At 32.1% G+C, this 18,533-nt stretch overlaps 1 protein-coding gene across 1 annotated transcript in view; it reads left to right on the plus strand.

Annotated features, from left to right (window-relative positions):
• LOC139519202 (BTB/POZ domain-containing protein KCTD9-like) overlaps window positions 1-15,711 on the plus strand; it is a 29,663-nt gene extending 13,952 nt beyond the window's left edge. The window contains exons 7-12 of the mRNA XM_071311102.1: window positions 3,232-3,299; window positions 3,662-3,757; window positions 11,211-11,360; window positions 11,975-12,080; window positions 12,422-12,555; window positions 14,027-15,711. Coding sequence (XP_071167203.1) covers window positions 3,232-3,299; window positions 3,662-3,757; window positions 11,211-11,360; window positions 11,975-12,080; window positions 12,422-12,555; window positions 14,027-14,143 — 671 coding nt within the window. The 3' untranslated portion in view covers window positions 14,144-15,711. The remainder of the gene's footprint in view (window positions 1-3,231; window positions 3,300-3,661; window positions 3,758-11,210; window positions 11,361-11,974; window positions 12,081-12,421; window positions 12,556-14,026) is intronic.
• The last annotated feature ends 2,822 nt before the right edge of the window (window positions 15,712-18,533 follow it).

Consider the following 18,533-nt stretch of genomic DNA (forward strand, 5'->3'; position numbering starts at 1 on the left):
TAATCATTGATACAAGTATATCTATGTCAGCAATAATGAGACACGATACCGAGTATTTATTAGACGGTGTTGGTAATACAGCAGTCCCCATCGGCATAACTACGCTTCCATTAGTAATGCAGGGGTATCCCACTACGTGTATTGGTTAACACTGTCTTCACAATCTTGGACATGGTATTATTCATGGATGAATAACAAATAATAAAAAAAACCTACCCACATACAATGGACCTGGTATCAATCAAACAATTTAATTCGATGTCAAAAACATTGACAATTACATATAAACTATCAGAATATATTTATCTGACTGAATTTCTCAAAATTATTGGACTCTCCTATAAATCATAATTAGTCTCAGCTAAAACTTGGTACTCAGTTTCAGTTACTAATAGTTTCCCCGACCAGTCATTTGGTCTACCACTTTTATTTCTTGGAATTAAAAATTGTTATTTCTGTTATATTAAATTTTTGAAAGACGACCTGAAATGTCATCAAATTGTTCAGACAAATCCCTATCTAAATCAAAATTATTATATATTTATTTACAGCACGGACTGGCTTAGTGTCGTAATTTACGTCTATTGTTTTGGAAGGCTTCGTACTCCAGAGCTACTTGAATGGCGTTATCAATATTTTTTGCTTTGGCCTGGAAAATAGCCCATTCCATGTCAGCATCACTTAGAGAATCAATAAAACAATCACGTGCTAAATAATCCCTAACTTCCATTGGAGCTGATGGATACGCTAATCTTACAAGGCGTTTTATGTCTTGGCCTAATACAGGTATTTGTTCCGTGCGACCGCGTATTTTACTTTTCATTTGCGCCCGGTACATTTCTGCTTGGTTTTCTGGTTGAAAACGTGACGCTAAAGCTGCAGTCAGTTGTACAAAATTGGTCCGCATCTCTGGTTTTAAATTGGTTAAAATACTTTGGGCGGAACCTCTTAAGCTAGTAGCTAATTCTAAAGCTTTCTCTAGGTCAGACCATTTATTAATTGCTGCAATTAATTCAAACTGAACTAAATAGTCTTCCCAATTAGTCTCTCCATCATAAAGCACTGGTTTCTTTTTGTAATAGTTTGTATTTTGTAAGTTTATATCATAATCATGGTCAAAAATTGGTTTATTGTTAATGCCAGAATAATTTAAATTACTGGTCATTTCATCAGTACGGTGTTCATGGTCGGTCCTGTTAACCCCAACTCTGAATCGTCCGCGGGACGTCAAAGGTAATGCTTGGTACGTTGCCCCCATATTATGGAGTACGCCCCGGTCCAAAGTCCTAGGTAAATCTCCCGAATCCCATCTGGATTCACAAGACGTCGCGACTCGTCTTGTATTCCCGGAGTCTCCCTCAGCAGAACCCTTTGCCTCTGCAGTAAACTCTGCCCCGGCATAACCCTCTGCTATAGCAGTACCCACTGCTATAGTAGAACCCTCTGCTTTCTGACTCCAAAACCCATACCTAGACCTGGCAGCATGGTTATAAAGAGTGCTTGACTCTTCACCAAGATTCTGTTTTACCGGCCACGTCGCATTTGGTTCTAAATGCACAACCGTTGCCCTATTTGAAACTTCCTTATTTTTCGCTTGGTCAATGGCCACTTTCGTTGATGGTGATAGACCTCCTGGCAATGGCCTTTTGTCAGTATGGTGTATACCATCCTTTTCGTATCTATCTGTATTCTCTTGTGAGAGCCATTGATCTTGGTTCACTCTTATGCTTATCTCTCCGGTCGGCGTCAGATCATGGAAAGTTTCACAGGACCGAGATCGGGGGAGTACTGGTCTACCCTGGGCAGTTAACCTAGGTGTTTCAAATCTATTTTCCGCGCTATCCATTTTACTTATTTTATTTATGCCTTATCTTAAAATTTTATTCAACTTATTGTAAGAATATAAAAAATGTAGGTACGTGCCTCCGCTGCCACCACTGTAACGATAACCGAGCGGTCAGGCTTTGGTGTTAACTATAAATATTGGAACCCTTAGTGTGCTTAGTGTGTTGCTATAAGACTGGAATATATGAACTAAAGTTATAACTGGCGACTCTTCTTTGGTAACGTGGTTCTCTGGTATCGTGGTATTCGGGTAGATCTACAGTTGGTTCTGTATAGGTTTTGTGGTACGTTGTGGTATTCTGATAGATCTTAGTTTGGTTCCGTTTAGGTTTTTGTAAGAATAACAGACTCGTCGAATAAAAATCAACTTGTATTTTATACGTGCAATAAATATCAGCAATTCGTAGACATAATAAATAACTTAAGTAACAGGATTCTAGTTTAACAAATAAATACCTTACTTTATTAGAATATCGTAAAGAAAATGGATAGCGGAACTATAATACATAAATACCTAGAAAGTTTACGAACAAGATAGTTTGGTAATCGGCAAATGGTAACGGAAATTCAATGTCAAAACTGATAACGTTTCTCTCGAGAAGTAATTCTCTAAATTATACAACTTGTTATGGAACTAACAAGCCAACATTATACGGAAATAGTCTGGTTATTTCTGATTATTCAATCGCTTGGAATTAGCGTGTGTCACTTGCCCAGGGTAAAGTCGTACTGAAGTCTTATCGGTTTTCTCCACCGTATTTATACTTCGGTAAACCATTATCAAAATGGTTTACCATCTACCATTTCGGCTTACCATTTTTACCATTTACCAGTGGTGAAAAATACCTAAACTACCAAAACCGGAATTGGTAATTACCAAAATAATGTTCGGAACGATTGGTAAACGTTTATGTACTTCATTTGACATGAACAATCGAGGGGAGTTCCGAATATAAATTCAAAACATGGACGTTAAGAATAATAAAAAGTTAACAATGTTTACACAAAGTTGTACAAGAAATATAAAATAAAAACAGTCAATAAACGGTAAGGTTTTAACAACATCATCACACAATTTTAGGGAAAATAAGTTCCATTTCAAAGAACCCCCATTTTGTTACAGTATCTAATGATATCTTATACTAAAAATTATGATAATAACCTTATTTTACATGATTTTCAAAGCATTAGTAAATACAGGTGAGTGACACAGTTTAACTTCAACTTTTTTCTGTAATTTCAGAAGTTATCATGTGTGTTTCATGATCTAGATTTCTATACCAATACTATTCAGCAGGATTAAACTTTATCTGTCTTTTGCCATATTATTTCTTAATATATTACAAAAAAATAAGTTTTATATCATTATTTTCATTCTATTTTTAGGTGTGTTAGAAGAAGCCAAATTTTATGGATTCAGATCAATGATCGATCACCTTGAAGAATATATTGAGGTATGGGTTAAGTCAACAGTGAATTTAGTACACATGCAAGTACATACAAGAACAAGGGACATTTTACATTAAGGGCCTTTATTGGCAAAAAATAATTGTTTTAAAATATAGAATAATTTTTCAACTTGAAAGATTGGTATCTGTACTAATAGAAATGTTTACTTGTGTACATGTTACATGTATTTGTACAATAATTGACTTTTTGCAAGATAAAATGGATTATTTTACTAAAGAATACTAGATTATTCAAACATTTATTCAATTGATATCTTGTTAAGACATTGCTTGATAAAAAAATACTGACAGATGCATCAATCGATGGCATTGATTTTGGTCATGAAATTGTAATATTTTTATTACAGAAAAATCAGAAAGCTGATGATAATACACCTATAACAAGGAGAGAGCTAGTTCTACGTCTATTGGCCACACCTACAGATAAAGAACTCAGATGTCAGGTAATGGTCCAAATCATATGATTGGCCCTATTTATTCTTTTAAAATCTCAAGTTATCATTGGAATTTGTGGGTTTTTTTTAGGTAGTTTAACATTAATTTTATGTATACACACTTCTTTTTCATTCATTATTAATCCTTTATATCTCTGTAAAATCTAAATACATATGTTGGATATGTCCTTTTAAATATCAATAGGTACAGTATGCCCAGAGAGTTTGTAATCACAAACTCTAATCACCGATTTCGGAGTGTAGCAGTGTGACAACACGAATCACAGATTATACTCCCACTTTCCTCCAAAGATTCTCACCCAACACCACGTGGCTGGGAATTGGTTTATTCCCCATCAGATGTACTGAAAATTAATGACGCGTGACAACATAATCGGATTAGTTAGATTTATTACCTTTGTACATTTAATCGATCTTGATTGCACCTGTGTGGTTTAAAAAATGGTACATGTATTAAAGGGAAACTTCGCAAAAAAATAAAAAATTGATATTATGTTTATTCTGTATAAAAATGCTCAAATTCATAGGTATTAAAGTTTTATTCTGCTAGATAAGAGATCACCATCGATTTTAAATTTAGGGTATCAATTCTCTCCGGTCGGCCATTTTGTCACCTTGTCCGATTTGCAGTCGCGATATGTCTAAGGACCAGAACTACAGTAACCCGATGTAGTCGTAATTGCGTGTCGATATCTCGTCAATCGTGCGGTTGTTTTATCCGACTAGTTAACTTGATACGGAAAATTTTCTTTTTTTTTTTAATAACCATGATCTGTTATTTTAAGACTGTTAATATAGGAATTAGTGAAAAAGTCAAAATTTCAAATCATAAATAAGTCTTCCGTGAAACTTGAATTATTTTCGGCAATCTAATTAGTTCATAATTCTTTTATGTAATAAACTTTATTCAAATAAATTAGGATCTTCGCTCCACTGATCACCTGCATGGCTAAAGGTATTACTCCCAAAGGTATTGTAGGGGGTGTGAGGTGACACGTCCAGGTATTCAAGCGATTTCCTGTCGAGTTTGCAAATTCATGCATCGTTTCACTTCTTAGTGTATTGATAAGTGTACACGGCCAATAACTTATAACTTTCCATTTTGAACTATTAGGTGTATAATATACATCTCTATCTTGCGTGTCAGAAAGTGATATAATATATAGTCATTACTAAACATATACGCTTGTTTATGAATAACATTTCTGGTTAAAAGAAAATTATTTATAAAAATATAAATAATACCAAAAAAACAACAGATCTGATGAAATTAAAAAAAAAAATCCAAGAGTAAATTTGGTAAAATGTAATATATACTCGTTGTCAATGGTGAAGGACAGATTGGAACATACCAGAACAGGTCGATATATAACTTTATTTGGCTCATCGAAGTTATGGACATTTATAATTCAATTAGATTGTTCTCGAAAAAAGGACGAAATTCGTCTTCGTCACAATTGTTCCAAAATGCATGTAATATATACGCCACTGGAAGTACACTTATACCGAGGGATGTGAATATTTTCCGGGAAAACTATAGAGTATCAAAGTTTCAAATCAATTTCGGGATTTATTTTCTCTCTAGATATTCAATGACAGCAATTTAAAGAAACTGCTTGTCCGCTTTAATGGTATTCTTGCCAGTTGAAACAGACTTATATAATTACATTAAAAAATAGGGAAGGATGACATTAAATTCGTTGTCTTTTTTTATACATCGTTGGTCAAATAGCTAAAGTATTATATATAGTTACGGTGTGAGACGAAGAGTATTTTAAGATGGACATATTCCCGATTATGTATAAATTTTGTTAATGTTTTTCACGCTTGAAAAGCATATCTGTTCGTAATTTGATCCTTTAATTTCCTGTCAATTTTTTTAAACATTTTTCTTTTTAAATATCTGAAGTCTTCATGTGTTGTCAGATTTCAAATATTTTGATGAGCTTATTAATTTCTAAATAGGTAATTAAAGATCACTTTGGATGGACTAAAATATATAATTGCAATTGTTAATGATCTGTTTGAAATATTTAAGGCTGCCGATCCTTATTTGAAATAGTACAATTTTTAGTTCATAAACTCGTGTTTAGAAGGCTATTTTTATTTATAAATTCTTCAATTAAAATAATTCAGTGTTTTATCGTTACTAAAGTAATCAAAAGTCATAATTCATTAAAAAGTGATCTTATGCAAAATATAAAAATATACAACAGCTATCCAGTTATTGTGCGATCTTATTATTCCTGTTAATTAATTTTAATTTTTTTTTTTACATTCATGTGTCTGAAATTTTGTCGGAGTCCCGTTTACAATTATGTTGTTCACACCTGAATGCCAGTGAACCGTGACGCCTAGATTTCACTAAATGAGGATCAAAGGATTAGAATTACATAATGCTAATCTTTTAATTACCTTGAGTTAACCTACGCATTCAACATTCTTTAGGTGTAACAAAACAATACACATTTTATTTCCAACGTACAAGCAAGTGAAAATGTTTGCTGTAATGAAGCAAAAACGTCAGAATACAAACATGTATTTTTAATACACTATTGATCATGTCAATTTCATATGTTTGTTTAAAGTATTTGTACAAAACAAATCATAAAAATGTTCTATGTATGAATTAATTTTATTATTAAAATTCGTTTTAAAATATCCACACGATCTAATTTTAAAAGTTGCATGGCTATCACTTATTTTTCGTTGGTTAATAGCTACACCAAAAGTCGTCGATGCGCTTTAAATCGCGTAATTAGATTGTTAACGAACAAGACTTAAATGAGATATTTTCACTCCCGGCATGCATCAAAGACTTAAACTACGTCACATAAGTCAGGAAGCTTCAAGAAATAAAATTAATAATTCCCAATTTTCTTCTTTATTAGATTTCATATCAAAATAAAACTTGGTGAATATGTTTTTTATGGTATTATGAACATAATAAGATGAAAAGTGAAAAATCGCGAATTATCCCTTTAAAATGTCCTTTCTTTGACAGATAAAATGTGACGTTATCATTCAAAATAAGATTGATTGATTGATTGTTGGTTGCTTTACGCCGCATGAGCAAATAAGATAATTATTCTTGTATCCAGGTGTGTTGATAAGTCGTTATCCTAAGGCTATTTTTTTCTTATTTTTTCTGTAGACTTAGCTTTCCTTTTTTATTACCATGCATTGTCAAGCTTGGTAACTCATAATTATTTGTCAGTAACTAAATGTACGATGCTGTCCCATACTGAACCTTCTGACCTTGTTTGTTTACATTTAAATTTCAATGGCGTCAAAATCACGTGATGACAATTCGTTCTACCCAATCAAATTTCTCTACTGTCAATTAGGGGATTTTTCAGTCTACGGCAATTACGTTATTTCTTTGTGGGATATTGCTTCAAAATAAACGGGCATTAGAAAATTGGAATTTTTTAGCAATAATTGAGAACAACAATGAAAACTTACCTTCAGAAATGTTTTTTTATTCAAAAGTGCAGAAAAAACGTATTCTCCTCTGTTTTTCTACGCCGGAAGTAGCGTAGTGACGTCAGTGCGGAGTTTCCCCGTGTGTTAAGTTCAAACACAAATACCTAACGAACTGACAAGATGAACGATTTTAGACTACGGTAGGATATGTTTTTATCCCTTGTCATTGTCATTTGAAATAAAATGTACCAACAAATAAAAATATGAATAAAACACTTATTTTGTATTTTTAGCTCACCTGGCCCGAAGGGCCAAGTGAGCTTTTCCCATCACTTTGCGTCCGGCGTCCGTCGTCCTGCGTCCGTCGTCGTCCTGCGTCCGTCGTCGTTAACTTTTACAAAAATCTTCTCCTCTGAAACTACTGGGCCAAATCAAACCAAACTTGGCCACAATCATCATTGGGGTATCTAGTTTAAAAAATGTGTGGCGTGACCCGGTCAACCAACCAAGATGGCCGCCACAGCTAAAAATAGAACATAGGGGTAAAATGCAGTTTTTGGCTTATAACTCAAAAACCAAAGCATTTAGAGCAAATCTGACATGGGGTAAAAATGTTTATCAGGTCAAGATCTATCTGCCCTGAAATTTTCAGATGAATCGGTCAATCGGTTGTTGGGTTGCTGCCCCTGAATTGGTAATTTTGAGGAAATTTTGCTGTTTTTGGTTATTATCTTGAATATTATTATAGATAGAGGTAAACTGTAAACAGCAATAATGTTCAGCAAAGTAAGATCTACAAATAAGTCAACATGACCAAAATGGTCAGTTGACCCGTTTAGGAGTTATTGCCCTTTATAGTCAATTTTTAACCATTTTTCGTTAATTAAAGTAATCTTTTACAAAAATCTTCTCCTCTGAAACTACTGGGCCAAATTAATCCAAACTTGGCCACAATCATCTTTGGGGTATCTAGTTTAAAAAATGTGTGGCATGAATTGGTCAACCAACCAAGATGGCCGCCACGGCTAAAAATAGAACAAAGGGGTAAAATGCAGTTTTTGGCTTATAACTCAAAAACCAAAGCATTTTGAGGAAATCTGACATGGGATAAAAATGTTTATCAGGTCAAGATCTATCTGCCCTGAAATTTTCAGATGAATCGGTCAATCGGTTGTTGGGTTGCTGCCCCTGAATTGGTAATTTTGAGGAAATTTTGCTGTTTTTGGTTATTATCTTGAATATTATTATAGATAGAGATAAACTGTAAACAGCAATAATGTTCAGCAAAGTAAGATCTACAAATAAGTCAACATGACCAAAATGGTCAGGTGACCCGTTTAGGAGTTATTGCCCTTTATAGTCAATTTTTAACCATTTTTCGTAAATTAAAGTAATCTTTTACAAAAATCTTCTCCTCTGAAACTACTGGGCCAAATTAATCCAAACTTGGCCACAATCATCTTTGGGGTATCTAGTTTAAAAAATGTGTGGCATGACCTGGTCAACCAACCAAGATGGCCGCCACAGCTAAAAATAGAACATAGGGGTAAAATGCAGTTTTTGGCTTATAACTCAAAAACCAAAGCATTTTGAGGAAATCTGACATGGAATAAAAATGTTTATCAGGTCAAGATCTATCTGCCCTGAAATTTTCAGATGAATCGGTCAATCGGTTGTTGGGTTGCTGCCCCTGAGTTGGTAATTTTGAGGAAATTTTGCTGTTTTTGGTTATTATCTTGAATATTATTATAGATAGAGATAAATTGTAAACAGCAATAATGTTCAGCAAAGTAAGATCTACAAATAAGTCAACATGACCAAAATGGTCAGTTGACCCCTTAAGGAGTTATTGCCCTTTATAGTCAATTTTTAACAATTTTCATTAATTTGGTAAATTTATGTAAATTTTTACCAAATATAGTTCTCTGTTACTAATGGGCAAAGTTCATTATAGATATAATTGTAAGAAGCAAAATCGTTCAGTAAAGAAAGAACTTCAAACACATCACCATCACCAAAATACAATTTTGTCATGAATCCATTTGTGTCCTTTGTTTAATATGCACATTATAAGACCAAGGTGAGCGACACAGGCTCTTTAGAGCCTCTAGTTATTATAGTCCGGTCAGATCATAATTTGTGTTTTTCAACAAAGACTATTTTACCACAATTAATTTCTTTTATGACCTACTCAGTGAGCAATATCCGGTTCATTTGTTGTTCAACATATAAAAAATCAACTGGCTTAAAGCAAAATGTTGTTTTAACGATAATTTGTCCAATCTTAACCCAAGAGTTAATTTATCGGATCAACAAGTGAACTCTGTTACTTTCAGTTTAATTTGCGATGTAAAATATTGTTTCACTACCTCTGGTACATTACCGACTTGAGTTATTTGAATTCTGAAAAGAAACTGTAAAGTGACAACTATGTTGAACAAAGGGAAAACGTTTTGTATGCAATGTGCCCTATATTCATAAAAAACACATTCCCCTTCCAGACACAACACAATAATCACAACATAATTAATTATATGAACAAAAAAAAAAATCATGTGTTGTTCATCTCTGTTATGATCTGTAATTGAAGAATACATGAAAAAAATGTGGATCAGATTTTAACAATCTGTACATTTTCACAGAGGATCTCTACCAACAGCCAACAGGAACTGAACGTCATGCATCGTGTTCATCTACCATTAATGTATATTGTTGACCATGGACGTATAAATAATGTCCACGTTTACATTCTCTGTTCACTGAGAAACATAAAAATAAAAGGCTGCTATAAATTGCTTTAAAAATATTTTAAGATCACTGTCCTAAATACAACACATAAGTTTACATTCGTTGTGCGTAAATGAATATTATGCAACGACGATTGGATGCAGCTATAGAAGTATTCCTGTTATAGTTAAATGTATTATTTATCCTAAAGTAATGCTAACAAATCGTAAAGAGAAAATGCTGTAGACTTATTAAGCATAAAGAATGGTGAATAGTATTTTCTTTTTTACTTGCATATACAAGTTTTGAGACACATAATTTTCTCAAAACTGCTCACATTTTAAATTCAGTGTTAGTTTCCATTTATTTTTACTCAAGTATGTCTCTTCGTAAGTAATATAATTTGCCGATAAAAAAAACGAGGTCAATATCAAGTAAAGTTTTTTTTTTTATAAAACGTTAATGCAATTGAAAGAATTAACAACAACATATTGCTTTTAAATCTTTTATTTGTTTCAAGCAATTATGTAATCGTAAAATGAAAATCATGGCATAGACTTTTTTACTTGTATACTAAACTTTGAGACGTGTAATTTTCTTTAAACTGCCCAAATTTATTCAGCATTAGTCTTCATTTATTTTTACACAAATATATCTCTTTTGTAAATTAAATATTTATTTACTGACAAAAAAAAAAAACGAAGTCAAAATCAAATATAGTTGTTTTTAATAAAACTAATTTTAAATGTACAGTGTAATTGAAAAAATTAACAATAACGTTTTGCTTTTTAATCCTTTATTTGTTTCAAGCAATCAGATATATAACCTAATTATCAATAGACAGGAAATACAATTGTTTAATTACATTAGAAATCTCACATACCTTGACTGTCGCTTGCCGGCATAGATCAGAAGGATTAGGGCAATTGATTACCTGGTGTGACACCGCATGCATCACACTGGACTGGGAGAGATGTCGCTAATACAATAAACAAAAGGTAGCGAATTTACAAGGAAGTCGGAGGGAATACTCTCAAATTTCTCCGAGAATTTAGGGAGGGATGTTGGAGTTTCCAGGTGTCACACCAGGAATAATTTCGGTGTATGGAGTTTAGAATTACAAAATCTCTGGGAGTACTGTACAGTTGAACATGTTATATTTGCATATGGAAATTCAAGAATCAGAGATATCATTCATTCACTTAATATTTTATGTTACACAAAGTGTTCTAAACAATATAGATTTGTGATGTCAGTATCTGTGTATATATGTGCTCTTCTATTTTAGGGTATGGATTTCACTGGAGCCAATTTGTCCAAACTAGATTTGAGATATATTAATTTCAAATATGCCATCTTGAAGAATTCTAACCTAGCTGGAGCCAATCTATCTTATTGTAATTTTGAAAGGGCAGATTTGTCACATACAAAGATGGATGTAAGTTTTGTAAAACAGAAATATTACATTATAGTGACTACGCCAAGTTTTCAAACTTAGTCTATAAGATATAAACACTAAAGTCACAGAAAAATTGATGTCATCTTCAATCTTAATTGTTCTTTTGAAATTAAAAAGATACTTATGAACTTGTAAGCAAATTATAGTATTTTGATTAAAAACAAAACAAGTTGTTATATGTTATATTATATCAAATTTAGTATGCTTGATAATCCTTCCATTAGCCAAACACATAAGAATTTACCAAACACATGTGCTTGAAGTAAACAGAAAAAAACAAGTGTAGTTCAAGGAATTGAGATAATTAATAATTCTTTCATTTTGTCATCTGTATGTAGAAATTTTGAAATACTGTAGAGAACATTTGTCATGAAATTTATCATGTTAGTGTATCTTTAGGAGGTAAGAATTAACAACCAAAAAAGATTCACATTTAATTTTTGTTTGTTATTTTCATGACATAATGAAAGAAAAAATGTTCAAATAGAAAAACTGATATCTAACAATAATATCTAAAACCAATTGAAAAAAGCATATATAAAGGATTTGAAATGTGAAGGAACAATACTTTTATAGCTATTCTTATCTTACAGTCTGCCAATTTATTAGGTGCCAAAATGTTATGTGCCAATTTAGAAGGAGCATCACTAAGAGGTTGTAATTTTGAAGATCCTGCTGGGAGTAGAGCAAATATGGAAGGTATGTTAAGGGAGGACTAAGAGCTCTTTTTAGAGGTACTAACTGTGAATATGGCTAAAATGGCAGATGATTAAAAGGAAGTTTTACTCAGATGTTCTATGATGGAATTAGGGTACCAGTATATCAATGATTTTTTTTTTTTATATAGAATACTCCATCTATTCAGTATGTGTTTTTTCATTGTTGAAGTCTGTAGGTTGACAAGTAGTTATTTACATCATTGCCGTTCTGTCTTAAGCAGGTAGTATTCTTATTCACCTATATCACAACTCCTTAATTGATCTGTTAAGCATTGATTTATAACTTTGTCAAGATCTTTGATCAATCTCTTTTTTCCCCAGGTGCACTGATGAAGAACGTAGATTTAGAAGGAAGTCATATGGCAGGTGTTAATTTACGGGTTGCTACTTTGAAGAATGCTAATCTGCAAAACTGTGATTTAAGAGGAGCAGTGTTAGCAGGGTCTGATTTAGAGGTTTGTAATGTTATATGTATGACCTACAGATACTATAGTGATTGGTTTATCCAATGGAATAAACTTTACTGAGTTACTTGAAATAATATTTTAGACTCCAATTACTTTATCATCTAAAAGCATGCCAAAACCATTAATTAATATTGATAAAAAAGTGGATTTACTTAATGATAAATTCATATAACTATTAAATATTATCATATTCAGGGTTTCCGCTGGCGGTCGCCATTTTCGCAATTTGTGAAAAAATAATAATTGTGGCAATAAAAATTCGTCATTTGCGAAAGAATTTGGCGAAAGAAATATATAGAACGATTTATTTTCCTCCATCTTGTTTATTTACTTCTTTTCGAGTTTCTCGGACTTTACCCGATCAGACAATACTCGGAATTCACCTTGACCTCATAACGATTTGGACAGAAAATCAATAATCAGCTGATTGCATTTTATAGCTATCAACAACAAAGGACTAATTAATAAAGGTGTTGATTGAATTGTTAAATTGACAAAATGATATGGTTAAATGGCTTCCGCTAAATGTCACATACATGATTTATTTACCACTTTGCGACGCACGTGTTTGAAGCAAACGTCTCCTCTCCTTTTAACGATAGTTTAAAAAGAAAGCTGTTGTTGTGACGAAAAATTTTCAAAAGCAAGAAAAATTTCCGATTTAAAACTTTAATTATCCTTTGACTTAAATATACTGTAGGTATATAATTGATTAGGGAGACTACTTTAAAGTCGTTTGAGTGACACGTGTGTTTCAAGCATAGTTTTACGTATCAACTTTTTCATTTACGATGGTCAAGAAAAGAAAACTGTCGTTATGAAGAAATCTATCCAAAAGGATGGGAACAACCCCTCGAATGAGAGTAGCCCTTCAATGTTATGGCTACACATGAAATGAGGGATCAAAATATCATGTGATAAAAGCTTTTATTTTGTTGTAAAAAAAACTTCTTAGTACAAAAGGGCACATCAAATATTTTTCTTTTAAAGAAACTTTCCCTACGAACTGGTATTATATAATCAAAACATGTCCATTAATTTTGTTGAATTCCAGGACTTATATCTTCTTTATTATTAAAAGTATAGTGGCCCCCTCAGTTAGCATGTTTAGAAAAGTTGTTTAAAATACAATGAATATTTTTCCCTTTTATGTTAAAAACAAAATTTGTTGTTTTAAAGTTTATTCATTAAATGTAGACTCTTAAATAAGTTTGACAGAATAATCATAGACACAATGGGGCATAATCACCTGATTTAAGGGAAAGGGGTGGGGGTAAGAAAAAAAGGTAAATTTTAAACGAAAAATATAGTTATGTTACTTGGCGAAAAAAATAATAAAGTGGCGAAAAATATATTGTTTTGGCGAAAGAGGTGGCGAAAAAAATAATTGACCCAGGGGAAACCCTGATCATATTAATATACATTTTAACTAAATGTGTTTATTTGGTTTTTTTTTTAGAACTGTGATCTGTCAGGGTGTGATTTACAAGAAGCCAACTTACGAGGGGCCAATCTAAAGGGAGCTGCATTTGAATTAATGTTGAATCCTCTACATATGGCACAAACTGTCAGATAGAACAGAACAATTATCAAGAAATCATTTCAATCAGCATATATATCCCAATCATTTCTGTCTCTACAGTTCCAATGTCTCATGTGTCCAGCGAAGAATATTTGATTGTAAAGATCACATTGTTATCAATGAACATAAAGTGTAGTGTGGTTGATGCATATAATTTCATTAGAATCAGAATTTGATGATCCTCAAAAATAGGTATTATTTTTTGTATAGTTGTTGAATAGAGTTATGTCACTTTGAGTGATAAAGATTGGTCACATTGAAAAAATAAAAGAGAAAAAAAGTAGTAAAAAATTACTGGCAAATCAAAGTGCTAATGAAGTAAGTATTTTTAGAAAGATTGGTTTGAAAGTTGGTTTTAGCTTCATTGTATTTAGTGATTGGAGATGGATCAGATGATTTAAATGTATGAGTTTTGTTAATAGTGCAAATAAAAATAATTTATTTAATTGCGAAAGGCATGCAGTGGCCTGCAAACTTCATGATCAAAGGTATGTTCATATCATTTAATTTACAGAGGGAAAACAACAAATTTGTATGTCTCTTTTCTCATGACGTTTTTTATTTTCTATAAAATACAAATTAAGGAGACATAAAAATAATCTCAGTCAGTTGATAAAACATATTTGTTGTAAGTTATGTTCATTAAAATTGTATGCCCTTTTGAATTCTGTTCAATCTTATGTGGTTCCTTGAGGACTGTTATATTTTATTTCTTAAGTTTCTGAATTTATTTTAAAAATGAGGTTGAAAGTGACAAGTAAAATATTTCATCATCATTATCTGTCTGTAAACAGGCACATATACATCTTTTTCTATATACAAATGGCTATGAGCAGTTTCATAATTAACAGACCTGATGGTAGTTGTTACAACATTATTTTTTAAGAATTCAGTGTATAATAATGATAGGAAAATAACTAATGTGCAATATAATTTTGTATTTATCTGGTAATTTCAATGTTTTCCTTGATTTTCTTGCTTATATTATCATCATATTTTTAATTCTTACTCAGGAAGGAATAAGAACTTTTACTCATTTTAATAATCACCATCAAGAGTTGCTGATCATTTACATAACAAGTGTATACAAGATGACTCTTTCTCTGTATTACATTCACACACAGGATTTAACTGAAGGTTATTTAAAGTCTCTGATATTCTATGTATTATGACATCTTTTAACAATTGCAATTCCTGTTTGGTTGACATTTAGTGACTGTCTTAGATGAACTAAAATTAAGATTAACTAATTTATCAAACCATTAACATTACAGGAAAATGTTAAATAGATTACTTCTAGTGTCTGATCCATTGGTGAATACTTTTGGCTAGCTTGATGTTTCTATATAATTTTTAAATCATTGCTCTTTTAAAAAGCTCTTTGATAGTAGTTTAAATTACCTGCATATGTGCATATTTATATTTCATCTTTAGATATTAAGAAGTATATTTTTCACAAATTAAGGGAACTTTGTTATTTTGCTAATATATATAATTGTATTTTGTTAAAATGTTGTTTTGTGAATATTAAATTAGTCGAAAGACATTAAATGATGAACAAATGTGTTGTCTAATTTTTAAAATGTAAATAATAAGTCTAACCTCTGCACTTTTAAAACATAAATAAAAGGTTTCAAGAGTGTCAAATGAACATGAACAACTATTTGAGAGGAAATGGGCACATATTTACTTTCTTTTTTAATGTCCATATATACTGCCTCCATTTAGGTAAAATCTCATAGGTCCTCAAAGGAACAATTGGTTTTAATTGATTTGGTTAAGTATGGTGTATTGGGCCATGTTTTACAGCATACCAAACCTACCATTTGTATGCCATTCACTTGATTTCAATTTCCCATGTATTTTTGGCATCAACATTCGAGAATTGAAACCCTATATGTGTACAGCTTTGTCTGTGGTGATGTGAAAATCATTTGTATTTTCTGAGTTGTTGCCCTTTGCACTTAGATTATTTTGAAGTAATTTTGAACATGTTGTAGTTCTTTCATAAAAGTTGCATTAAATCTCACTTTTTAAAAGTATGACAATGGAAATTGAAAGTTCTGCTGGTTGGATCTTGATGCGATCACCAATCATCAAAGATACCAGGATTAAAATTTGGTTGGTCAGACACATTTCTTCTACTCTAGACTCACCAGTGGAGCTACAATCAAAATACTGCAAGTAAGTGGCAGACCTGATCAAATTCAAAGTAGAAGTGCATTTTAAAAACCAAAAACCCCCCAAAAATTGAAAATACGACTAAGGCAATGAACGTTAATTAATGTCAGTTATGAGGCAGACTTCTATATATGTAGTATCCTGGTTTAAGTTTGATTGGATAGATAAGTTACAATTTCGTGTTCATATTATTTTCACAGATAATGGCCATAAGTCGACTATATTTATTGAATTTATTGGTTGTAAGGTATGCATGCATTGTACAGGGTTCACCTGAACTTTACCCTATTTCAATGGTTCATTGGTCAATGTTTAGTGTTGTCCTTTTCTGATCTACTATATTGGTACCTTTCACCAATACTAGAAGCAATGGTAAACTAAACTAGTATTTAGTTTTGAATTAGTGTAACGTGTCCTTCTTGCAGGGTTCATATGATTTTTCTCTCACTTGTACAGATCTTTCAAAATATCAAAATTATATTATAGTTAAAATAAAATTGAGAATGGAAATGGATAATGTGTCAAAGAGAGAACAATCCGACCAAAGGGCAAAAAGCAACCGAAGGCGACCAATGAGTCTTCTACACAGTGAACAAATCCCGCACCCAGATGCTGCCTTCAGTTGACCCCTTAACAAAATGTGTACCAGTTCAATGAAAGTGGACGTCACACTTATCTCAGAAACATATACACGAACTAGAATTAACAACACACAAGACTGTCAAAGGTCAGAGGCTCCTAACTTGAGACAGGCGCTAAAATACGGCTGAGTTGAACATGTTTTGTGAGATATCAACCCTTCCCCTATACCTCTAGTCAATATGAAATAAACAAACACATAGCTTTTTGCACAGTAAAACTCCGTTTGAAAATAGGTAACAAAAGAAACTAAGCATACATAAATTAACAAAGGACTACTAGCATATACTGACATGCCGGCATCAGACCTCAATCAAAAGTATTGAAGTATTGAAATATTATGCCTTCATCATATGAAAGCCCTCCTATAGTTAAGTATCATACCATCATAAAGTATATGAGAAGAACATAACCAACATGCCAACAACGGGTTTTTAGAATAGATTTTTTGTATAAAACCTTTATTTTCAAGACATTTGACATAACCTTAATCATGATCAGTTTAGCAGGCAAGTTTTTTTCATTGTGGGCTAAAATATTCCCCATAAGCTGCTGACTTAACTAACATTATCAGAGGTTTCTACATTTAGTTTTCTGCAACAGGTTATATCATGTTATATTACCAAGTGAAAATATGTCACAAAAGTAGACGAAACACGCGTCTGGCGTACTAAATTATAATCCTGGCACCTTTAATAACTATTAACTAAAATATACCATATCACCATATCTGAATCCATATTGTTTTGTCATCCATTCAACAGAACAAAAAAACACTTCACCACCCTATGTATATATATATATGTCAACGTGTGAGAATTGCAATACATGATCATAAACAGAATACCTTTTACAATGACAATTGTTAAAGTTTGTATCCAAATTATACTAGTGCAAATATGCATAATAGTCGAACAAATTGTGGATATATTTTATTCCTATTACTTTCAACGGAAAATAAGCATACATCACCTATGTACATGATACAAGATGTACAGGAATAAGATTCAACTGGGTTATCTCCCGTTTACTAGGCAAAAACTCAGAAATAAAATAACAGATATGCATGCGAGAAAGATACGATACTTGGTAAAGTATAAAATGAAAATAATACCTAATAAATTTCGTGGAACTTTTTTTTAAATGTCCTGTATCAGGAATGCCTTAACCTTAAACAATTAAAAGCCAGGGATTTATAATTGTATAGAAACTTTAGGAGATGTATGACAAACAAACAAAAAACGGCTAATAAATTTATCCGCCAGACGCGTGATTTGACTACAAAAGACTCATCAGTAACGCTTAAAAAAAGAACGATTGTAAAGAGTATTAAGAACCAAATATTCTGATTTTTTTGTCAGATAAAGCTTAAGTAATCTATGTAGTTGTCATCCATCCGTTTGATGTGTTTGAACTTTTGATTTTGCCATTTGTTTGGGAAATCCGTTTTGAATTTTCCTCAGAGGTTAGTATTTTCTTGGTATTGCCTTTTCCTGGGAAAGGAAATACCTGTATATCTAAAAATTAAAGTATGTAAACAGAAAATTTATAATTATAACCAAAT

Source organism: Mytilus edulis, chromosome 4 (assembly GCF_963676685.1).
Source record: "Mytilus edulis chromosome 4, xbMytEdul2.2, whole genome shotgun sequence".
NCBI lineage: Eukaryota > Metazoa > Mollusca > Bivalvia > Mytilida > Mytilidae > Mytilus > Mytilus edulis.